The sequence below is a fragment of the Podarcis gaigeae genome (assembly GCF_964106915.1).
Source record: "Podarcis gaigeae genome assembly, chromosome: 1".
Taxonomy (NCBI): Eukaryota; Metazoa; Chordata; class Lepidosauria; order Squamata; family Lacertidae; genus Podarcis; species Podarcis gaigeae.
The window spans coordinates 22,104,726-22,130,746 of record NC_139678.1 but is presented as its reverse complement, the minus strand read 5'-3'; the positions used below and the strand labels follow the sequence as shown (position 1 = coordinate 22,130,746).

General features: G+C 41.7%; 1 protein-coding gene across 4 annotated transcripts in view; it reads right to left on the bottom strand.

Moving 5' to 3' along the window:
• Positions 1 to 26,021, bottom strand: part of BTBD7 (BTB domain containing 7) — a 73,459-nt gene that overhangs the window by 12,303 nt on the left and 35,135 nt on the right. For all 4 annotated transcript variants that reach the window (XR_014562468.1, XM_083731899.1, XM_083731900.1 and 1 more), the window contains 5 exons: positions 6,479 to 6,687; positions 4,945 to 5,020; positions 3,519 to 3,679; positions 3,133 to 3,276; positions 1,170 to 1,359 (listed from right to left, as the gene is read on the bottom strand). Coding sequence is in view for 3 of the 4 variants with exons in the window: in XM_083731899.1 (XP_083588025.1) it covers positions 1,170 to 1,359; positions 3,133 to 3,276; positions 3,519 to 3,679; positions 4,945 to 5,020; positions 6,479 to 6,687 (780 nt within the window). In the remaining variant the exon portion in view is untranslated. The remainder of the gene's footprint in view (positions 1 to 1,169; positions 1,360 to 3,132; positions 3,277 to 3,518; positions 3,680 to 4,944; positions 5,021 to 6,478; positions 6,688 to 26,021) is intronic.

Sequence of the window (26,021 nt, the reverse complement as noted above, 5' to 3'; positions counted from 1 at the left end):
TCCCAACAGCCTCCATAAGCATGGTCAAAAAGGCCAGGGATGATTGAATCTGCAGCTCAGCAACCTCTGGAGGACCGAAGATTCCCCACACCTGCCCTGAGCAATAACCAGCCTATACAGCTTAGCTGACAGGTCATTTACCAGTTCTTTTTAGGTCCTATGTACTGTGGGGAAAGAGACATTGATCAGAATGCAATAAATAAACGCAGCTGAAAATGGCATGAATTAAATTAAAGGAAGAAGGCCCCTCTATGCATTTTTTTGACATCATTAGAGCCCTTGAATGGTATCAACTACTGACCAGAAAATGTGTCCTTTCCCCCCTCTTTTTGACATAGCTCTCGTTTTAAGTGCTTTAAAGCGATTTGTAACTTTTAAGACACTTGATTTTGAGGACACACTTTATTTCAACATCAAAGCTGAAGCCAATTGACCAGGACAGCACAGCTTCACTTCTTCAGGTTAACAATCATTGCAGCACTTTTGATCTAAAGTGTTCTTTTGTTTTCATTTCCACTAGTGTCTTCCACCCTCCTGTAATTTAGCTGGCTGTGATTAAAAGCAATTTGCAGTCCATTTCAATTATTGTGTCAGATGCCAAGATCCAACTGGTATTCATGTATCTTTTATTCTACAAAGGTTTTATTTGGAAATGGATACCCTTGAAAGCAAAAAATCTTAAATCTGTCACTGATAAAACCTTGCAGGTCACGGGGATCAGTTATTTTATCATCACATTTTCAAAATCTATTCGTGTAGCATATGTGGGATTAGTTTGTTGTTGCTTTTTTAAGACTGGGCGCTTGGACAGACTAACAAGAATTCACAGATTCACACATCAAAGATTCACAAATCAGCATGTTGACACCCCTCATCACAAAACACACCCACCCACCAGAACTGCTTTCCTGTTTTAGATGTTAGAAACAAAAGCATGTTTATCATATCAACACTATCAACAGGGCTCTGTTGGTTTCTAAACTTACACCACAGTTAAAATGCTCAGTTTCTTCCTTTGACAGCATGAAGACTAGGTTCTGCATAAGGTCCTGGACAGCATCTTATCACTTGCTCGTGAAACTCTGATCATGCGGATTCTGAGCTATTTAACAACATTTTTAATATTGATAACGATAAGCAATTTATTATGGATCAGCTTACAAACTCACCTGGGATTTCATTGGCTACAACTGAAGGAGCGCTGGATTGGTTACTGTTTATTTGCTGGTGACTTATCATATGACAGCACTGTGGAACGGCATTGTTTACCATGTAGAGAGTATCTGGCACATTGGACATTCTAACCATCCGTAAACGAACCAGGTCAGTCTGTTCCACCATCATCTCATCTAGAACCGACTGAAACAACACAGGTTGAAACAAGAGAGTTTACTTAACATTTTCTCTGATTTCCTGTCAACATAAAGCAATAAATGCCATCAGTGTGACATTACATTATCTTCCTTTTCCAGATATGAAACACATAAAAATGACCTGACCATGTTCAGGAGCACATGCTCCCTTTAAAAACATCAAACATTGTGTTCTTTTCAGTCACTGATCCTCATCCATGCTCATAACTTAATCAGAATAATGACATAAACTCCAAAAGCCTCAGCCCAGCACTAGTACTAAAAACAAATTAATAATAGTAATAAAAACGATCCACTTCTACTGCTGCAAAACTCCACACCTCATTCCCACTTGAGCAAAACCTGAAGCAGCTCTTAAGTACAAAGATTGCTGGAGGCTGCAATGCTTGCCTTTAACACATCTGAATATTTCTCTGTGAAAGGAAGAGGGGTGCACAATCATCTAAGGGTCTTTCTCAGTAATAGTCCTCCATTTGTGGAATGCCCTCCCTAGTGAACTGCATCTGCCTCCCTCATGTATTGGGTTTCAGGGGGAATTTAAAAATATTCTAGTTTATACAGGCATTTGATGGCTGAAAGGTAATGTTCCTGGCAAACCTGAAACCGCTGACTGAGAGGATATGATTGCTTTTAGCTGCTTTTATAATGTTTTTACTGATATTGTCATTGATATGTTTGCCACCCTGGGCTACTTTGGGAGGAAAGGAGGGATATAAATCACCACCACCACCATCATCTACATGTAAGACCACAAGTAGCATGTTCATACAGTTACTGCGGGAAAAGGGAACCCTAACTTCATTCTCTGTGCCCAAGGAATAGCCCCCTTGTTGCTTCCAGCCCCTTTTTGTTCACCTATGAGTTTCCTAACATATAAACATGAGTCACAGCAAGTATGTCTTTTTGTTTAGAAAGCAAATCTGAACTTATGGCCCAGGAGAAAAAAACTCAGGGAAACCCAAAGAGGAAATGAAAAAGAATGTAAGCCCTTTCAATGTATGTACAAGGGGGCAGCATAACAGGCATGGAAAAGAGAGCTGAAACCTTCTTCCGCTGGGGATAACTGCACTAATGTATCGGTGAGTTACATAGATGGAAGGACTTTTGTCTTCTGTTTGGCCAGATGCCCATATTTTCTGCAGGTGCAGCCAATGCAGTGCCTTCCAGATGTTGGACCACAACTCCCAGAACCAATGGTCAGGTTTTATGAGACATGTAGTCCACAACCTCTGGAAGGCACTGGAGTGCTTTTAGACACTCAGCTCTTTTTGAACACCATTATGCATCCGGAGCATAAGGACGCAGGTGGCGCTGTGGTCTAAACCACAGAGCCTAGGGCTTGCCGATCAGAAGGTCAGTGGTTCGAATCCCAGTGACGGGGTGAGCTCCCATTGTTCAGTCCCAGCTCCTGCCCACCTAGCAGTTCGAAAGCATGTCAAAGTGCAAGTAGATAAATAGGTACTGCCCTGGCGGGAAGGTAAGCGGCGTTTTCGTGCGCTGCTCTGGTTCGCCAGAAGCGGCTTAATCATGCTGGCCACATGACCCAGAAGCTGTACGCCGGCTCCCTCGGCCAGTAAAGCAAGATGAGCACTGCAACCCCAGAGTTGTCCATGACTGGCCCCCGGTCAGGGGTCCCTTTACCCTTTACCTATGCATCCAGAGCACCTTGTTCAGACACATTGCAAAGCAAGGTTGTTAACTGTGAGTTGAGTTATGAGGCACACATTTTCAGAACCTACTAAGTAGTAAGTCTTATTACCTTAGCCTCCTCCACATATGGTGAAAACAGCCTTGGCCTCACATAAATGCCCGCATTCTTTTGTCGCAGCCAGGCATTTGACTTTCCACCTTCCGCTGTCGGCAACATATCCGAAGGAGGAGTGCTGATGAGACCTCTCTTCATCTTTAACAGAAAAAGGTGGCATCTTACAAAAGAGTTCAGGAATGTTTACGCTCTTTGTAGACAATAAACCATTTGCAACATATATGGACAAGCTGGTGAATAACAACCAAGCCCAAATTAAGCTTTTTTCTACAGCAAATTTGAAGGTCTGCAGTAAGAGTCATCTGCAACATCCTCAAAAACAAACAAAACATTTATCTGTGTGATATAATGCCCCACAGTGACCTTAAAGAGACACTCACAGAATCAGTCAGGACTTCACTGTTCATAGGCAAAATATGCTCAATACGGACAAACGGTAGGAGAGGAGAAAGGATCTCTTTCAGTTCCTCAATGTCAAGATCTCGCCTCTTTACACCTCGCTTGTTCACACTGTGAGCTGTGCCACTCAGCAAATTGGGCTCTGCAGGAGGGGAAATAAGCAGATAGTTCCACCTGAGCATTTTTTTTAAATCTATATCTCTTCTACAGCAAGGGATGAAAGCTAACGAGAGATTCCCATACGGTTTGATATAGCTGGCTTGTCTACCAGGATTTTAAAAAGCAAGGACACATATCTCACAGAAAGTCATCTATTGCAAAACTATTTTTCTATCTGACTGGGGTTGTTACTGAAGCTGCAGGTCCATTCTTTGCAGCTTCTTCGGGGCTTTACATTCGCACATCATCCCAGGATTTTTTAAGAAACAATAGTCTTTTCCACAAAGGAAATCCTACCATGTGCTTAGGAAAAGAAAAGGAGTGCAAGTCAAAAACGCATCTTTACCTTTAAAGGTAATTTTAAATATCTTGCCATTGCTGCACCAAGAGAACAGTGACACAGACTCTGCTCTCTGAGCGACCACGCTCACAATGCCTTGCTTTGAGGAACTGCCTTTGATAAGAACAGTTTTATTCAAGTGGATTGCCTCATTCATCTGAGTGCAGCAGGCACCTTCCAGTGCTCCATCACCATCCATCAAAGTGAATGGAGGAGTTTTTATGGGCAGGGAAGCTCTATGCGAACACTGGAGTTCTTATGTCTGCAAGGAATCTGCGAGATCGGGGCGAATGAGTTTAAGGCTCAAGATGCCAAAGAGATGTCATGAATTTCGGTACCGAGGCATAATCCATCAGGAACATCTCCCGAAATGGGGAAGAGATGCTAAAATAGAGACAGGAATGGGCATAAATATCTGCATGCAGAACGGTCCAGACAGGTTCACTATCTGGCATCTCCAGTGAAAAAGATGCCATGTAAAAGAATTAGGAAATCTCTCTCAGATTCTGGAGAACTGCTGCCAGTTAGTGTGGACAAAGCTGGTACAGTGGTACCTCAGGTTAAGTACTTAATTCGTTCTGGAGGTGCGTACTTGACCTGAAACTGTTCTTAACCTGAAGCACCACTTTAGCTAATGGGGCCTCCTGCTGCCGCCGTGCCTCCGGAGCACGATTTCTGTTCTCATCCTGAAGCAAAGTTCTCAACCTGAAGCACGATTTCTGGGTTAGCGGAGTCTGTAACCTGAAGCGTATGTAACCCGAGGTACCATTGTAGTACAAATCTGGCAGCTTCATATGTATTATACATCTCTACCGTGAAGGATCCAGGGTTTGTTCAGCTTTTTAACTTACAGATATCAGTTTCTCTTTTAATTATTAGTTTAGATATGCCCATTAAGAAGTACTTACCTCGGTCTGCTATTCTTTTCATCAGCTGATGTTCACCCCATTTAACAAGATACTTCAGGACATCTTGCTCACTTGCCTATCAGAGAGACATTCAACAAATGAACACTGGAGCATCAATGAATTACACCCAACCAAATTGCTCAATGCAAACATCATTTATTACGGTACTCTTGCTCACAACAAGAGGGACCTCTCAGAATTCTAGATAAACTGTATAAAAATGCAGCAAAAATATTATTCCTATAACACAGAAGAATTATACATGGGTGGTATTCAACACCAAACTGTTCAATTTAAATTTAGATTTACAATTTGCAAAATGATAATTTTTGGAAAAATAAAGCAATAGATATCTTAAAGCATATCCTTAGTGATATCCTTAAGACTATAAACTTTTGCCAATAGGTACTGAAGATTATAAATAAGATTATACTGCTACCAAAAATTTCAACATCAAAACATGCTTCATGGGGTATCTGAAAGGCATAGGAAATGAGGAAGATCTGAAACCTAAGATGATCACTAACCTTAGTCACTAACCTTAGTGATCCTAAGCCAAGACCACTACAGCTAGATTACACCATGCTAACACCATGAAGCTGATCCCCCCCATATATTCTGAATGTGCCAAAGGACAGCAGGGAGGGAAAGGGCAAGAACTGACAACAGATAATGGCTGTCTACTAAGACCAGTAAAGATTTGTGGGCCCTAACTCTTCTTTAAGACATGTGTGTGGAAATATTACTAGCAGTCTGCCTTTCTAATTAAGGATGCTCAGGTAATCTCTTCTGGCATAAGCTAGTTGTATGGACCAAAACAGTTTCCCACCCATCATGACACACCTAGAACCCAAATCACAAAGCATGCATTGAAATTGCATCAATAGTATATAAGTAAGTAAGTAAGTAAGTAAGTAAATAAAGCTCATTTGAGATGAGGTAACACACACTAATGGTGTTTCCTCCATTGATTAAATTGCAGAATGGGGCCGGGGGGCGGGGGGGGGGGGAGCGGGCACTGACTGGTTGAAATCAAAGGGATTTTGTACAGCTCCTGCAAGAAAAGTGTTTAAACGATGAGCTAGATTTTCCCTTTTCTTCCCCAAGACATACGTTTTTAGCGTGAGAACTACTATATAATTTCCATAAACCTCTGAACAGGCAAGGCAAAAATTAAACCAAGAAGAGTTTCAGTTAAAGTAATTTGCAACTGCTTCTAGACTATTATTAGGCTTTCAAGAAATAGTTTATACTGCCAGTTTGGGTTGGGTTATATGCCAAGAAAGCAGAATAGTTTTCTTAATCACTACCTCTGCTAGAGGCTTGTGTGTACATATGCCAGAATAAAGAGAGAAAGAGTCCATTCTGTACACACACACACACAGGGCTCTCTCTCTCCCCCCCCCACCCCGGCAGTTAAGATTGAAGACCAGCATGCTTCTGTTCTGTACTACTGGTAAGTGATTAACAAAACTGGGTTCAGGACATAATTGGGTACAATTTGACACACACAGAGAGAAGGAGAAATGATTACCTGTAAGTAGTCAGACTGGATGGCAGTTTGCAGGTGGTCTTTGCCGAGTTCATAAAAGACATCTGAAGTCATGACCTGTGTAAATTCCTCACAGAGGAAATGCAGTGCTTGGCGATGAACCCACTTGGAGCCGTACGGTTGAGAACTCCACTTGAGAATGGCAATAAAGGTGTCTAGTGAGATGCTCTCAGCGATAATATCCTCACAGCCTACAAAGAGCAGAACACCAAATACTGTTCAGTGAGGTTCAGCTCTTCAGGAAGGAACACAAAGTGCCACTGTGTATAGAACTATGCCTGCCTTTTAAGCAAGATTACAAAAGGATTTAACTACCAACATCTACTTAGTGTTTAACACAGTTGTGAATGGGGTACAAAATTTCAGCCTAAGAATCCAATTCATGGGATGTGTCGTCCTGTAGTGTAAATTATGTGGGCAGCAGTTCCCCAGCCTCTTGGCCAGAGGTCTTTATAACCAGAGATCCTTTTATTGAACTGAAACTGAATCTGGGCTACATACATTCAGAGAATGCACAGCGAATTATGGCTTCTTCATGTACACTTCAGAACTCTATGCTGTAAGTGCCACTGATCTTTTAACAATAAATGTGTCTGCAGTTCACTTTACACTGAACTGAATTAAGCATTCAGTGTAAATTAAGTTACCTTTAGGTACTTGTGCTAAAGTGGCACATACCATGTGCAAAGAACTCAGAATTGCCTTAACTATTTTGTATAAAAGCTTAAAGCTTTGGTACTTTCTGCAATGAACTCAAGTACCTATGTTGTCACAAAGTGTTTTAAATGCTGTTTCTGTCCAAACCATTATGCCTAATCTAATTATTTGTTGTCAGTCTTGCAGTATCCTAGTGGTAAACTTTAAGCATTTGAAAGCTTTTATTAAACACATATTTCAGCCACAAATAGTTTGTCAGACAATTGTTATTTGGAATTCACAGCTAAGGAAACATGATTATATATACATTCATTATGCATATATTTTAGATAACAGGGAATACTATTCAGAAGACCACATCATTTTCTTCAATTGCAGCCTTGAAAAGTGCCAATAATTTTGCAAATCAAAGAAGCTCAATCCCTTAAGTATTTTTAAAGGACTCAATTGTGAGAAAAGCAGGGAGATCATGAATACCATACAGGAGATTGTTCAAAAGACACACAGAATATATTTATGAGAACAAGGCAGTATACTGTTTTATTTAATCCATTTGGGCTGGTGTATAATGAATTAAGCGGAATAGAAAGGCAGCACATTTTAGCAAAATCACACGCAGATTTTGCATAGAGAATGGTGTGCTCCAATAGAATGCAAATATTTTACACACATTAGTCAGAGTTTGAAAAAAAAGAGTCAACATAAATGCTTACCCTCTAAAACTATTTATAAGCATATCAGTATCTATGTTAATCACATATGGCACATCAATTGCCTACAAGCCACCTCATTTTCAAAATCTTTCCAAGAGCATCAGAAGTCTACCCAGCAAATTTACATTACAGTAGCCAAAGTCACAATGCTGCTTGTAAACACAATGGACTGCCGTAGGTTGTTATTTTCCTTCTTTCAAGAACCAATATAGCATAGTCAAAGCTTGGTTGTGGAACATAATCCATTCCAGAAGGCCGTTCGACTTTCAAAACATTCGACAACTGAGGATCAAAGGGCGGTCAGCAAAGTCAATGGAGAAAAAAGAAGAAAAAACTCCCTGGAAGCCATTTGGCTTCCAAAAATCGTTTGAAAACTGGAGCAGTTACTTCTGGGATTTCGGCATTCAGGAGCTGAAACGCACGATATCGGAGGTGTTCGGGAGCCAAGGTTTGACTGTATATACCTTCAATGACTATGCCTCTACCAATGTACCTCTTATCAATGAAGACAGTGGGATGCTTACAAACATGCTGGGCTTCAAAGTCAAATTCGAGTCCCATCCATCCGTCACAGAGATTATATTCTAGACAAGTTAAGCCACTGCACAACACAGACATATGATAAGAGAATAGCAGGGTTTCAATGGTAAAGAATCACATGACAGCTTGTCAAACTGTAGAAATGTTGATCTCACAGTCGGATCATTTCAGCATTAAGCTTGCTGACAACTCAAGGTTTCACCTGTTCAGTGGCATAGCATTTGGTGGTGGTGGGGCACAGGGAGCAGTCGCCCCAGGCACAAAATTGTTAGGGGTGCAAAATTTCAACACCCAGCGCTGCCTTAATACAGCTGCACACTTCCATCATCGGACTCCACTGAAAACGGTTTCTCCATGCGAACTAGGAAGTGACCTCTCCAGACAATGGAATGACTCTTCTTATCTCTACAGCTGCAATCTCCTGATGCAAATGCCATTAGGGAGTTCAATGCACACGCGTACTCCATCCATTTCCCACCTCCCACTCTCTGCACAGCCCTGGCAACCCACGCTACACCACTACACCTGCTACTTGCTTTTTCCAGACTACATCCAACCTATCCAAATTCTGCGTACAAACTGCCAGAATGAGCATAACTCATGATGAATATAGAATGATTTCTAATCCTCATAGATGGGCTGGAGCCTAAAAGAATAACCTGGGTCCACTAGACTAGTAGCCTTTAACCTTTTCAGATCTTTAACACAAACATGCCTTATGGGATTTGTTTCTTAATTCTTTACCATCTATTTGCATGGTGGGAGTGCCACTGTTGTGACACCTTAGATCAGGCCATGACCCACCAGTTGAAGAACAATGGACTAGAGCAGAGTGACATTAGAATTTGCTAATTTCAGTTGACAAGGGCATGTCTACTGGTTGTGAAGCTCAATAGATCAACATAAGTTCTATAAATATGAAATCCCTTCAACTTTAAATTCTCATGATTATTATTTTTTAGCGGGGGAGAATCTGACAATAGTTGCATCTAATTTATTAACCCTCAACTAATTAAAGTACTTCCCTCTTGCTACCTATAGAACAGGCAAATCCTACTTCCAAGAGACAGCAATCTACTCCCACTATAAGAAAACTAGCAGTGATCTACCCATTGGATTGTTCAGAATTGTTGAGCTTTTTGGGGGGAGGCTTCATCAAAGTTGTTGACCTTTCCTTTTTTGGGGGGAGGAATGACCAGAGTTGTTGAGCTTTTTGGGGGGAGGATGAGCAAAAGTTATTAAGCTTTTTTGGGGCGGGGGATTGATCAGGATCACACGATCAACCATGACCCAGACACCCCACAGTCGACAGGTGGATCACAATCATCTGGTTGGACATCCCTGATATAGAAGCTCAGCTCAAGGGAGCAAACTCATAAGGGGTCCACATTCTTTCTGCCCCCCAATGAAATATTTGAGAGTGCCAGCCCCCCACCAAGTTTATGGGCATTGCCATTGCCCCTCCTCTGTGAGAAAGTGCCTTCAAGGAACACTGCTGCCAGCCAGCACTCGTTCACACACTCCCCAGCTCCCTCCCTCCCCTGCCCACCGCTGCTCTGTTGCCAGGCTTGGGGATGGGAAGTGATACCAATGGAGACAAATGGACTGTCTGCAGGGGCAAATGATCAGGGTGGGGCTTACCTGCCCAGCACTCAATATTTTATTCAAGTTGTCATCTCTGGCTCGTCTCCCATTTTCTCTGAAAAAGCGGCTCTTCAACTTTATTCTAAAATACTCATTTTTTTTTTAAAAAAATCCTAACCATGATGCATAAGCCACTATGACAAACTACACAACCCGCTCCTCCACTGTAACAGTCCTTTCAGCTTTAGAGGGAAAATATCAGAAAAGCTCTACTGGCAAGTGCGATACAAGACCAGCATGGCCCAGGAGGAGATTTGTGCTAGTATGTTTGAGGAACAGCTTAACGTTTCTAAACAAGGCAAATGAATTTTCATCAAAGGCACGATGCTGCATCTAATCTTGCATAAGGATTCTCTTTCTGCTTAATTCCACTGCAATTGTGTACAAGCTGGTTGTAAAACTGTCGTGTTTACAGGCAAATAACTCTCAAGGTCTTGAAGGAGACAGATGAAAAACATATATTTTTGGTCACAAGGAATGGAACAAACAGCTGGTCAAAAAGAGAAATCTTGCCACTGTTCTAAATATGTTTGTTTTGAAGTGATTAAAATGGGGTGGCAATTTCTCCTGTGCTAAAATGCTGCTGAAGAAAAAGCCTCAAGAAAAAGCCTTTGCCCACAATCAATTGCTAACAGGGGAAAATCTGTACTAATGCAAAGCTACTAACCAGCTAATATGTTTTTAGTAACCAAGAATGTGTGGCAAGGCTCACGTTGACAATAACACCCAAAAAGGAAGATGCATGATAGATGAACCCCAATTCAGCATCCTGAGAACCTCAGCTTTGTTTCTTCTTAAGCATAAATTTCTAGATCTTATGGCTGTGATGGCAGGCTTGAATGCACTCACCCAATATGTGATGACTTATCAGGAGGTGGGGTGGAGAACTAGGTAGAGCCTTAAAGTATCAGTGTCCATCAGAGCCCCTTCCCTCTCTCCATAGCCAGAGGAAACCAAATAGACTAGAGTATGCAAAATGAGTATAGGGAGGGAGGCCATTTATTTCACTTTCGTAATTTATACTGGCACATAATTTTAATGTTTTTAGCATATGCTTTGTACATCCTTGACAAACATTTGTTGCTAAAAGAAACTCAGCTTTTGTTTTGCTAACAGAAGCCTCTATTTTCCAATCATGAACTTAATGAACTCTGCTGGGAACAAATGTGCAATCTACAACCCTCTGAAAACAAAAGCAAAGGCGCCAATTTTAAATAATCAAGCAGGACAGCACCCTTCATTTATGTATAATATCAGGATATATTACATGATGGCAAATTCAAAACAGAGTAGACTTGTTTAGAACTCCAGTTACTGCAGACTTCAGCAACTGGCTTCTTTAACATGCTATGCCTTCTAGCTATGCATGAAGTAATGACAGTGGTGAGGGAGAAAAGTTTATGTAGTTTTTTTTTTTTTAAAAAAAGGTTAGCCCTTCACATGTAGCTCTGAAGCATCTTGGTCATCTGCAAGACCCAGAAGTTGCTTTGATCCTTTAAAAACTCAGTAGAACACCTTTCCCACAGATGAGTTTTGCGACTGCAATAATTCAAAATAGAATGCAACATACAAGAGACTGAGCTAGTTTACACATCACATGAAGCCAAAGCTCTTTAGCCACTAACAAATCATGGTTAGTGAGGGGAGAACTTAACCACAAGCCCGGGGTTGGACAAAAAGACCTGGGGAGAAGCAAAGTGGCTGTGAGTTCCTTTCCAATAACTTGAAAGTTCTCATATTCAAGTCGATAGACAATGGTTTCTGGGCCCAAAGTTGTTGTGTTTAAATTAGGCCTTAGCTTGAGAACTGTACTGCTGCACCTTGTATGAATAGGAGTCCTTTCTAAGAAAGGCATTCAGATTTTTAGTTCCTGCACAGCTTCTACGTGTATCACTCTTCTGGAATCACTGCAACAACACCCTTGTGGAGGAAAGGGTGTGACAGAGCAAGCCCTTAAGTTTCCAACATCACAATGATCACCACCCTCTGCATGAGCTAAATAGGGGGTGGGGAGAAGACCCAGGTAACTACAAACCGTGAGCTTGATGTTTATACTGGGAAAGGTATCAGATAATTCAACAGTCGGTCTGTGACACTTAGGAAAGGATGCTGCATCTACTAAGAAATCCAGCATGGATTTCTCAAAAACAAGTTATGCCAGATGAATCTCATTTCTTTTTTTGATGGAGTTTCAAGCTTGGTGGATCAGGGAAATGCTGTGGACATGATATATCTTGATTTTAGTCAGGTTTCTGACAGTCTTCCATGATATTCTCATAGAGAAGTAGGTAAAATGTGGGCTGGAACAAGGTAACCGTTATGTGGAGTTGTAGCTGGTTGAACCCAAAGTGTGCTCACTAATGGTTCCTCAACATCCTGGAAAAAAAGGGACTATTGAGGTGCCAAAGGGTTCTGTCCTGAGCTCACTGTTGTTCAACATATTTTATAAATAACATGAAGGAAGGAATTAAAGGAGTGCTGCAGATAACAGATTGGAGAACTGAGCCCAAACTGACAAAATGAATTTCAATAGGGACAATGTAAGGTTCAACACTTAGGGAAGAATAACCAGCTGCACAAATGTAAGATAGGAGAAAATGATCTAGGGGTCTTAGTAGACCACAAGCTTAACATGAGTCAACAGTGTGTGATGCAGCAGCAGCAGCAGCAGCAGCAGCAGCAGCAGCAGCAGCAGCAGCAGCAACAGCAGCAAAAAACAAAACAAAAAAAAACCCCTAATACTATTCTAGGCTGCATCTACAGAAGTAGTGTCCTGGTCAAGGGAAGTAATAGCACCACTCTATTCTGCCTTGGTCAGACCACACCTGGAGTACAGTGTCAAGTTCTGGGCACCCCAGTTTAGAAAGGAAATTGACAAGTTGGAACGTATGCAGAGGAGGGTGACCAAGATGATAAAGGGTCTGGAAACCAAGCTTTATGAGGAACTGTTGAGGGAGTTGGGTATGCTTAGCCTTGATAAGAGGAGGCTGAGAGAAGAGATGATACCAATCTTCAAATATCTCAAGGGCTGTCACAATGGAGGAAGCTTGTTTTCTCCTGCTCTGGAAAGCTGGACCTGAACCAATGGCTTCCAGTTACAAGAAAGGAGATTGCAACTAAACATCAGGAAGAACCTTCTGATAGCTGTTTGACAGTGGAATGAACTCCCTTGGAAAGTGGTGGACTCTCCTTCCTTGGAAGTTTTAAAGCAGAGGTTGGAAGGCCATCTGTCATGGATGCTTCAGCTGAGAATCCTGCATTGCAGGGGGTTGGACTAGATTACCCTCAGGGTCCCTTCTAACTCTTCAAGTCTATGATTCTATGGAAATGTTAAGAGTGGGCAGAAAAGAAGGCAGCAGAGTTAGCAAACAGGGACACAGTCTGTCAATGATCATTAGTATTTGTTTGAAGCCCTGCATTCCTAGAACACAAACAGGCTGCTGCAGGGGGAAAAAATAGGTCATTGCTTTCAAATTGCTTCCCTGCTGGAGTTCAATTTCTTTGAAATGTCAATTATAACTTGACTGTGTAACAGGCCAATCTTCCATTCTCACTGCATTAGTGTATTTACTGTATACCATATTTATTTCTGCATCTCAAAAGATAAGCAAACGATTAAAGCCAGCAACTGGCTTGAGACTAAGTGAATAAAGAAATAAACAGAAAAACAACTGCCTTGTGATATGTGTCCTTTGACTATTTCAGTATTCATGCTCAAGTGATCTACAACTTTGGCATATATCCATTGTTCTGAAGCCAGCACCATGATTCAGTCTATAAGCTTTTCTGCTCTGGGATATCTAACGTTTGGATGTTTCAATCACGGTGAAATCCAGTGAGTTTTTGGGCACAGGATAATACATGCATGCAAATGAACATTTGAAATTGTTAATGCCTCAGAGGAAACAGATACAGCAGGAAAATCACGAAGAATGATTAATGCAAACAACATTGGAATACCAATTTTGAATTCATTTTAATGTTTGGAATACTAAAAAGAAACTTACTGCTTAGAAGTGGTGCAATGCAAATACTTCAAAAATTTATACAGACCATGTTACAAATATTTCCTCTCTGTGTCATCCAAGATGAGGCATAAGCTACTTACAGAAGCAGGGACTGTCAAAGAAACAGTTTGTATGCGGTGGGAGGCTGGGATTTGGCACCTGAAGCTAACAAGGCAGAAGCCCACTCTGGAATATAATGATCTCAGAAGACATTCTTTAGGATTTCTGCTAAGAAAGAAGGGGGCCAAACCATGGTGACAATCACTGCTGTACATGTTTTTGACACATAGCCCATTTTACACGACAAGTTTGAATCATGGGCAGAGTTTCTTGCTGTGTTCCTCTGTATTCAGCAATGCAGCACATACAGGGCTTTGCCAAAAGCAAGCGCAGACAAAACCTCATGGACGGTCAAAAGAAATTCCATTAACGTGGCACAATGCAAATATATTCCAGCTTGGGCAAAGCTACAGCTATGACCACTACGTTGTGTGTGCTCTGCACACACACAAAACACACTTAAGCTTCTCAAATGGATACAATCATTTTTAGGCTGAAATCCTAAACATACTCATTGGGAAACCACTGGAAATTCATATACTCTGTGTAAATAGTCTTATGAGTAGAGTGTTAATCAAAATTGACTTTAAGGCATTTATATGGTGCTGTATGCCTCTGAATACCAGTTACTGGGATTTGCAAGTGGGGAAGAGTGCTCTTGCACTCTGATCCTGCTTGTGAGAGTTACATAGGCACCAGATTGACCATTGTGAGAACAATATGCTGAACTAGATGGGCCTTTGGTCTAATCCAGAATGGGTCAACTTACATTCTTTTATAGACCTGAAGTTAGGATTGCCATATTTCAAGAGGTGAAAATCCGGATACAAAAAGTTGTTGAGTTTTTTTTAGGGCAATTGCCCGATAGTCCCTCCACCACTGTTTGAGCCAGAGCCCAGGTAGCCCCCACCAGATCCCGAGCCTGAACTAGAGCTGCGCGCGCGCGCACACACACACACACACAGACAATTTTTTTAAAAAAAACAAAACGAAACCAAAAATCCAGACTATATGCTTTAAAATGCAAAATTCCCCCCAGATGGGGATGTAGCACCCCAAAAAGAGGACATGTCTGGGAATTCCTGGATGTAGTGCAGCTTCCCCATTAGAATCTATAGCTCCAGAAAGACTTCACTGAAATTGAAGCTGGAACCAGCTCTCTTTGGATTCAGCACAATATTCCTGCCACTCTCTTTTAAAGGAGGAGCTGTTATTTTCTCTGGGGAGGATGCAGGGGTATGCATACACCTAAACATTTTGTGAATCTAAGTTTGGCCACACCGAGGGGCAGTATTTCAATATGAGTAGGAAAATAAGAGTACCCCAAAGAAAAAAGCACTGGGGAGGAGTATACTCTCTCAGCTCCATAAAACTGGGCTGGTGGAGGGAGAAGAGGGGACAGCCTTGCTCTGGAGTGAAAAAGATTGTTCACTATGATTAACATGTTATTAAAGCGCATTTCCCCCCTCATATGATAAAGCTGTAGCAGCAGCTGGAGGAGAGGATGGAATCATGTTTTCTTGGCTCTCCAAAGTACTAGTTTGAGTGCTGGGTAAATACCCCAAACAGAAACCCTGTCTTGAGAAAACTGGGTCAGCAACAAGTATACATTACTGTGCTGAAAGCAACAGTCTAACTATGCAAAATGGAACCTAACATGGCTTAATGCATATTTTCTTATTGTAGGGACCCAGACAGCAAAATAGGATGTATAGCTAGCAATCTGCGATAATATACACACTTGTGCAAATTAATTGAAAAAATGATGTTTTCTATTTTACTCATAATCCTGTGCTCAAAACAAACATGAAAAGTCAGTTGATCATTATGGTGTCGGAAGGCTGCAGCCAATCGAAGGAATGATGCACTTGCCACAATATATTGAGGTTCTACGAAAGAGAGTTATTTCAGAGCTGGAAAATAGGTATCCTGGTGGTACTGGGATACTGCAACAGGACCTACCCCCTGTCACACATAAAAAATGGTGAAGAAATTCATGACAGAGCAGCAAATGCAGGTACTTGATTGGCCAGGGAATTCCCCAGACGTAAATCCCATTGAGAATTTGTGGCTATATGCAAAAGTCACCTCCGTGCTGTACAACTATGGAGAAACTCATTCAGGAGCTGATTCAAGTGTGGTACAGGGATCTGAAAATCAACAGTAACTGTTCGAAACTAGTACAGTGGTACCTCCAGTTACGAACTTAATTCGTTTCAGAGGTCTGTTCTTAAGCCAAAACCATTCATAACTCGAGACGCGCTTCCGCTAATGGCCCCTTCCACTGCGGCTGGCGCGCGACTTCCGCTCGCATCCCGGGACCAAGTTCACAACCGGGAGCATCTACTTCTGGGTTAGCCGAGCTCGTAACCTGCAGCGTGTGCAAGGAGGACGGTACGTAACATGAGGTTCCACTGTAGACTCCATGCCAAATCATGTTCAAATGCTGCTTAAAAATAGCGGAGGCCATATCTGTTACTAATGTATGTATATGTGAGTTTTGTACAATAAACTACATTGTTTGTTTCAATTAATTTGCACAAGGGTGTATAATATATGCACACCCCAAACATGTTTAATGTAGACTTTAAAAAATACAGTATCTGTCCTTCAACGGTAGCCATCCAACAACTGTTTTGACAACTGGATGATGGAATGGCTGGGGAGGGAGAGGAAGGCAGGAGTTTGACAGTGAGTCTAGGAGTGGGAACAGGAAAGAGGTTCAGCAGCAGAGCTAGAGAAATGCACCATAATATTTCAGCAGTGTTTATCTGATCTTCCAAGACTGAGGTCATGTTTCAAGTCTTTCAAGTTTGTTTGCTACCAGTTTCCATAACAGTTCCAATTTCAGCTCTCTAAGGAAGAATGCAGGGCAATATTTAAACCAAGAATCTTTGCTTTTTTACTGTCACATTTTCTTTCACCTCATTTCCAGTCCCCTCTTTATGGCAACTTTAAGACTCAAGCTTGTACTGTATTTGCAAATTGTTTATGCTCTACTTTTTCTTTTGGCCTCATAGCCTTTGTTTCAAAGCAGCATTTCCTACCATAGATTTAGGCATGGAGCAGAGAATTAATCTAATATTTACTGCAGCAGAAAAAAAATACAAAAGCAAAGTGAAGGAATAAAATGCCTTCCTAAGAAGCCAACAGCAGTTTCCTTTTTCTTATCGGACAGGCTGTAGGTTAGGTCATTTGTTTTCGGCTGCATAACTGCTGGGTACAAACATTGTTAGTTTCTTTGAATTATGTTGGAAGTGACTCATTTCTCCTCAGGATTTCAGAAACAGATATCCATGTGATCTTTTCTCTCAGGGTACACAAGAAACTGTGCAGGAAAGAACACCTTATTTCAACATGGCTATCTTTCAAGACACTGTGTTATAACAAACTCTGGGTCCCCCCCATAACATTTCATTGGCCACAAGAGTAGGCAGCATTTGGGAATTTCCTGGTGGGGTTACAATGAGTCAGCTTGAGGACCTTGTTCTAGCTTGTTCAGTTATTTGGGAGTACGTGCCGTTGAATGTTGAAGGATTTACTTTTGAATAAACTTGTTTAGAACACTTGCTTTACCTAACTGCTCTAACTGAGGAAAGCTGGGGGAAAAGACTGTGAAAACACAACATTGATTGCTTTATGGATGATCAAACAAGAAAAGGGAAGGCCACACATCAGATGCAGAACATATATCTTACACGCGGAAGGACTCACACTTAACGCCTAGCCCTTTCAGTTAAATTGTTGGTAAAAGGTGATGGGAAAGGCCAGTACCAGTGACATAGCAAAGTTGCTACAAGTCAGCGTAGACAATGCTGGACTACACAGACCTATGGCAGGGGTGGTGAAACTGTGGCCCTCCAGAAGTTGCTAGGCTACATCACCCAACATCCCTTACTATGGAGCATGCTGACTAGGACCAACGCGAGTTGGAGTCTAACAATCATCTAAAGGCTACAGGCTCCACACTATTGACCTATGATCTGACTCTGTATAAGGTAAAAGGTAAAGGTACCCCTGCCCGTACGGGCCAGTTGTGACCGACTCTAGGGTTGCGCGCTCATCTCGCTCAAGAGGCTGGGAGCCGGCGCCGTCCAAAGACACTTCCGGGTCACATGGCCAGTGTGACGAAGCTGCAACTGGCGAGCCAGCACCAGTGCCGCACATGGAAACGCCGTTTACCTTCCCGCTATAAAGTGGTACCTATTTATCTACTTGCACTTAGGGGTGCTTTCGAACTGCTAGGTGGGCAGGAGCTGGGACCGAACGACGGGAGCTCACCCCGCTGCGGGGATTCGAACCGCCGACCTTATGATCAGCAAGTCCTAGGCACTGAGGTTTTACCCACAGCGCCACCTGCGTCCCTCTGTATAAGGTAGGGATGAGGAAACCTTTTTCAGCCCAAGGGCCACGTTCCCTCCTGAGCAGCCTTCTGGGGCCGACATGCCAGTGATGAGCAGGGCAAGAGGCAAAAGTGGGCTGAATATCAAATGTAAACTTTGCCGTCGTACAGATATTACATTTGCAGCTCTAAAGATGACCTCAATATGATCAAGTAAACCAGTTTAATAAAGTCTCCAAATTCAGTGTTTGGATTCCCACTTCCTCAAATGGCATTATAAAGGTGACATTTCTATTGGAAGAAATAACGTCACTAAAAGCTTCATAATGGTTGGCTCTGCATTCAGCTGCTGCCGAAATGGCCTCTAGCATAGAAAAGGGGTAAGTTTCCACACAATTAAGAGAATGATGGATGCTCGCTTAATCAGTTGATTAGTATAATCAAGATACAAGCCATTTGACACTTTTATTCATATTGCTGATTTTCAAATTAGAATACAGGATAGTATACAAAGGGATCAAATAGCATAGTTATTCTGATTACAAGATTCATTTACTAAAACACATAAGACATACAAATAAAAATTCTAGGGGCCATTGGTACCTTAATCCTAATGCCAGAACTAGGACTGATGGAAGCTTTTCAGGGTCTCAGGCAGAGACCTCTTTCAAACCTGTCAAATAATTTTTTCCTCCCCACTCAAGAGAGAAATTAACTTGATATTTTTTTTTCAGAAGACATCAAAGCACAGGGCAGATTATAACTGAATATATGTAAGATACAAGTATCACAATTCTAATTTAATGCTCTAATGCAACCTGAGTTAATAGATTTGTTGTAGTGGTCTTATATTATTCTATACTTCAATCAAAATCCTGAACTGCCAACAATGAAAACTTCCCTTCCAGCCCATAATATGTTAAAAACTGTGAAGAACTACAACAGGAGATGGCGGGGAATGAACCCAGGGCTCTTAGCTTGAGTCATGCCCCCACCCCTTTAAAGAGTAATAGACCTTATCTTGCCCTCAGCATGGTGCAAGATGTTAAATCTCTAGTTGTGTTTTCTGATCCTTCAAACACACAGCATGTCATCATTTATACCTGCTGTTCTTAACAAACATGGTTTTGGTTTTCAGTACTTTTTGCTTCAATCAAGATGGTGGTCCAAGACCTTAAAAGTCCTAGAGTTGTGGGCAAAAATCTCTAGGTGGCAAAAAGCCACAACTGTTGCTGCTTTATGCCTCCCAGCAGCCCCTTCTTAGTTTCACCTCCCCTCCAAAAAAAAAAAATCAATACTGCTGCTGTTCTCACCATGTCAACACCTCCTCCTGCCACTTCTCCCAGAGAGCCCTTCCTGACATCAAATTGAAGTCAATGATTTGAAGGAAAACTTGGGAGTGCTGCCAATGCTTCCTTTGCATCAAGAAGTCGGCATTTTAAAAAAATTGGCACCATTTTCTGTTGCCAAGTTCAGAAAGCACTAACTTGGGGATTCAAAGGGAGTGTACTTAGAAGGTACCCGATCCACTTTAGCTGTGGTTTTAAGTTTCAAGTCACAGCTTGACATTAGGCGTGGGAAAGGCAACCATGGTTTCCCCTAAACAGACTGTTGAACCAATCTTCAAGGTCTGCCTGGGTCTAATTAGGCCCACAGGCTAAAAGTTCCCCACCCCTGTATAACAGCTCCATCAATGAGAGGCAAGACGACAGTCACAAAGGAGGAGAGCCCAACACTTCTCTCCAGCCAACCGCTGCAACTTCTAATGAGGCACTAGGTTTTGCAAAACCCATCCCCGGAGTGGAACATAAAACAGAAGCTATCTCATGAATTAATGTGTCCACCTTGATGAATTATCAGCAGCACCAATCTGCACGTATCCATGAAGTGTTCAGGAGCTATAGCCAGCAAACGCCAGGGCTTCCTCACCCAAATCTAATTATTTATTGATTTCCCACCCTAGTCTAATTTGATATTGACATCTGGAGTTTTGAGGTTGCCAGTGCACTGTTCTTCTTGCACCGCATTTTAAGTAGCAACAACCAGTGTCTGTTGATTTAAAAGCCTCTTACTGCTCTCAAGTTTCCCAAAATGTCCTCAATACGTCAAGGAAATTATGTCAGCTCTTTTGCATAATCTGCATAGCCAATCGTTCTTTTTTTAAAAAAAAGAATCCAATCTTCTTCAAGGAAACACAATGCCTCCATATGGAAATTTAGAGAATGGGGCTGTTTTAAAGCACCCAGCTCTTCTGTGGCTTGGGGAAGTGACATGAAGAGTTCATTTACTGATTTCAAAAGCATGTTCAGCACCTTCATATTTTTCACAGAGGCTTGGTGCAAGTTTAGCACTTTTCAGCATAACTGAGACAGGGAATGAACTTCCCCAGCAGAAATCTCCACTCTTTCCTTAAAGGTAAAGGACCCCTGACAGTTAAGTCCAGTTGTGGACGACTCTGGGGATGCGGCACTCATCTCGCTTTACAGGCCGAGGAAACCGGCGTTTGTCCACAGACAAGTTTTTCTGGTGGCCAGCATGACTAAGCCGCTTCTGGCACAACGGAACACTGAAACCAGAGCAGCGCATGGAAACACCATTTACCTTCCCGCTGGAGCAGTACCTATTTATCTACTTGCACTTTTTTTGGCGTGCTTTTGAACTGCTAGGTTAGCAGGAGCTGGGACCAAGCAATGGGAGCTCACCCCATCGTGGGGATTCGAACCGCCGGGCTTCTGATTGGCAAGCCCAAGAGGCTCAGTGGTTTAGACCACAATGCCACCTGCGTCCTCAACTCTTCCCTTGGTTGCACTAATTATGGTTTAGCAGTACACCAGTCCAGAGCTACCAGCCACCACCACAACAGCTTGACTCAGATGTATACCAACAATCAGGAAAGATACTACCAAGCACACAAGGATGCCAACATGGTTAATGAATAGAGTCAAGGAAGTTATTAGAGGCAAGAAGACATCCTTTTTTAAAAAAAAATGAAGTCCTACCCAAATGAGGAGAACAAAAAAGAACACAAACTTAGGCACAATGAAGTCAAAGGTGTGCTTTAAAAGAGGTTAGAGAATCAGAGAAACTGAATACCGTATTTTTCGCTCTATAAGACGCACCAGACCACAAGACGCACCTAGTTTTTGGAGGAGGAAAACAAGAAAAAAATTATTCTGAATCTCAGAAGCCAGAACAGCAAGAGGGATCGCTGCGCAGTGAAAGCAGCAATCCCTCTTGCTGTTCTGGCTTCTGGGATAGCTGTGCAGCCTGCATTCGCTCCATAAGACGCACACACATTTCACCTTACTTTTTAGGAGGGAAAAAGTGAGTCTTATAGAGCAAAAAATATGGTAATTTTTGTCTTCACTCTGGAAGATGCAGGGCAAATACCTGAACCAGAACAATCATTCTTTCCATGTTATCAGGGTTTACCCTTAAGCATCATTTGACAAACCTTGATTTCAAAATCTGGTTAACATGGAAACATTAGTTAATCATTGTTGGTATCAAATCTAAGTTAAACTAGGGAAGAGAGGAAATAATTCATCCCAGGGAAGCAAAGGAGAAAAGAGAGTGAGTATGTCTTTATAAGCCATAATTTGGAATCTGTAGTTAGTACAAAATGCTCAATGGAGCAGCCAGATTTGTACATATTTGTACACAGGGCTGAAAGATCTATGTTGACTGCCCATGAGCTACTAAGCCAGGTTCAAAATTGTGGCTATTGACATTTGAAGCACTTAACAGCTTGGTACCAGGATACCTTAGCAGGCTGCTTCTTCTAGTTCTGTACAGAACAATCCAAATCATAAAAGCTTTCAAGGAAACCTTGCTGGGCAGTCACTTGGTTTGGAGACCCTGCCTACTCTGAACGGTATGTAAGCCAGCTGACTATGGCCTCTTGGAGTGCATCAGGACTAGGTTAACATTATTCACTTGTGTAATAATTTTGATTTAGTATTTGTTATGTGATAAGTCTAGATTATTTCAATGTAATATTGATTCCCCCCCTACATTTATCAACAGCTGGTTTTGTCCTATTGTTCCTCGACTCCACTATGGTAGGCATTTTGATAGTGTTAAATGTTTTATTGTGAGTCACTTTGGGCACAGTTTGCTGTGGAAAAGGAGGACATGGCTAAACAAAATATTAATAGGTGGTCAAGGTAAATGTGTGTTCTGCAAAAATCCCAGTCTGTGTGTGGCTGTTTGTAGACTCACTGGTTGTTCATCCTTCCTGCAAAACATTCCCCAAAACATTTCCCAAAGTCCTGAAGTACTGTGGCCAAATTTTCTGCATATTCAGCAAGATCTCTGCTGTGCTCCAAAGAATGCCTCTGGAGCTCAAAGAGTTTAGTTTGGTGGGGGAAGAGCTGCACAAGGATCACATGGTGATGTTTTGCAGTTAAAGGAAGAACACATACACACTTTTGGCCACTGAGTAGTGTGCGCCATGCCAACCCCCTGAAAATTTCTCAGAAAAGAGGCAGAAACACAGTGAGTGGTAGTGGAGGAAGAGTTCCCCAAAATGGAGGATGGGGTTCAGTCCCATACTGGTATAACCAGATCAAAGAATCTGTGGCACAGAAGTGAAAAAAACACATTTTAATATCTTATGTTGATTTCGTCTATAATTAAAGTACCACATCATTCAGCGTTTCTTTGGAGGGGGTTATGCTGTGATTTTTATTTTTAAAGCTAAGGTTGATTTTAAGTGCAGAAAAAGAAAAGAAAAGAAAAGAAATCATTTAAGAGTTTCCATGAATTACATTGCAGAATGATATTTGAAATAAAATTGAGCGGTGAAAAGTATGCAGATGTTATAGATGACAAATTAATGACTTGAACATAGGGGCATTTCAGGTATTATTCCCATAGCAACTAAAATTTCCCTCTGCCTTTGGTTTTTCCGCTAACAGATATCAATCCTTCAGAAAAGAAATAGTCAATTGGCAGAATGCCATCAACATTACAGTGTATGGCTCTGGAGATTCCTTGTACTAACCCCCAAAACAGGACTGTGGCTGATCACATGTTTTCCCAGTACTGCCACATACACCTGTTTGCCAAGGGGCTTTGTCTTAATGAGATTTGTATAGAAAGCTGCATTTCACAAAAAAGTGTTTTTTTAAAAGAGTACTATAGCCCTGTTCTATTGCATAAATTCTTTTTCTCATCCAACTGGAGGCTAAAAACAAAACAAGCTCCACCCCCTGTAGATAGTCACAAACGTGCTCAAAATGATGAAATTGGGGTGGGGGTGGCAGATGTTTAAATTAAAAACAGAACTCCCTTGCATATTTCAAACATAATTTTTATTCCCATTGGCCTTTCCCAAAGCACTGTAACAAGTTCCATATTTGCCTAAATGCTTCCCTACTGTAAAATTTCCAAAGGGTTGGTCTGTTGTATCCAAAGCAAACAATACTTTCACCTTAAAGACTAACAATTATCATTGAAAAGCCTTTGTGGACCTGGCTTCCACTAAAAAACAAGAATTATGATGATGATGTTCAAGTGAGTTGCCCAAGGCATTTAATATTTTGCATTAATATATATACTAAGCATTACAGTGGTACCTCTGGTTAAGAACTTAATTTGTTCTGGAGGTCTGTTCTTAACTTGAAACTGTTCTTAACCTGATGTCCCACTTTAGCTAATGGGGCCCCCCACTGCCGCCGCAAGATTTCTGTTCTCATCCTAAAGCAAAGTCCCGAGGGACTACTTCCGGGTTAGCGGAGTCTGTAACCTGAAGCGTTTGTAACCTAAAGTGTTTGTAACCCAAGGTACCACTGTACAAAGTGTTTTTCACCACCACCACCACTGCTCAATCCACCCTCACCACAGAACACCCTCTTTCAAGTAGGATTTGAGTTGTTGCTCACATATGTTGAATTCCCGAGCACTGGTCAACTATAACAAGCACTTACTTGGAGTATGGCATAATTCCTAATCTGAGTTGTGTATCTAAATCATTACATGACAAGAGTAATATCCAAACATTCTATACAGAGAACCCTACAATCATGCATGAACATTGTAATCTCTCCAACTAAAATACAGATTCCCCTCCTACGCCACTCTTGTGCTATAGCAGCAGATCCACTTCTGAAAACATTGTCCAACCTGATGGGGAACCTGCTGTAGCATGATTAAGCCCAAGAACCCTGGAACAGCAATTAACACTGCAATTCACAAGTGCTGTAAAGCAAATATTACCTTCATTTTTTCCCCACTGGCCTATAAAATTTCTTTAAACAGTATACTTTCAACAGGGAAATCCCTCACAAGCTTAAAAAGTTTTCTGATGTTCTAATAATTTTCTGATGTTCTAATAATTTGGATAATTTGAAAGGGAATCATAACTGACATTGAATTTGCATTCCTGAGAATCTACGGACATGTTGGTAGATAATATTCAAAAACATGCAAGGATTTCTGTGAAGGGCTCGTGTTTTTAAAATAAAAACAAGTCAGTCCTGATCTTACCCAACACTACTTCTTGGGCCCATGTAAAAAGAGGGGGGAGAAGAGTTTCCAGACTCCTATTTCTTGTTCGAAATAAAGTAATTTAGAAAGAACATGTCAAAAACCGTCAAAGGAAGTGCTGTTTCCACACTGACAGAGCATGGTATGTGCAAGCCCTTGCACAAGTAGTGTTTTTTTTAAGAGTGCAATCCAATGAACATTTACTTCGAAGCAAATCCACTGTGTTCAGTGCAGCTTACTCCCAAGCACACATACTTAGGGTTTGTTTTGGAGGTAGTGGGCCTCCAAAGAGCTGCTAAATCACATGCTAAGCATGAAGAACTTCCCGTGTTTAATCCCTGGTGTCTCTAAATCAGGGGTTGGCAAGGTTTACCACGCCTGGGCTGGTTCACTCCAGCAGAGATCCCTCTATGGGCCAGACTGTGTGCGCATGTGAGTGTGCGCACGATTTCCGGCGTCTGCACATGTGCAGACACGATTTCTGGCGCTGCGGAAGTGAGTCCCCATGGTGCGTCGGTTTAGCGCCGAGACTCGTTGAGCGGGCGGCTCGGTTTGAGGTGGCTTGTGGGCTGGTTAAATGACCCCTGTGGGCTGCTTGTGGCCCATGGGCCTTAGGTTGCTGACCCCTGCTCTAGATAGAGCTGGGAAAACTCTTCCCCGAAACCCTGCAGGGCTGCTGCCAGTTAGTGCAGAAAATATAGAGTTAAATGGACCAATAGGCTGATTTGGTACAAGGTAGCTTCCCATCTTCCATTGGAGGCTGTCGTGTACACATTAGGAATTGCTTAGTTGATTAGTCTTTTTATCAGTTGAAGAGCTCCAGCCAGGAAGCCGGCACCATTAAAACATATTTGTGAAATTACTTTAAAAACCTGGTGCCATCTTGTAAGAGATAATAACCCTCTCTCTTACACACATATACAAATTGCTCTTAAGTTGGTGCCTGCTGTGACACATGCACGCATGATCTAAATGCAAATAAATTATCCTTTTTTGATAGAAGTATTGTTTTTCTTCAACTTTATACATATTAAGGCTGCTATCCTATGTACATTTATCTGGGAGCAAATCCC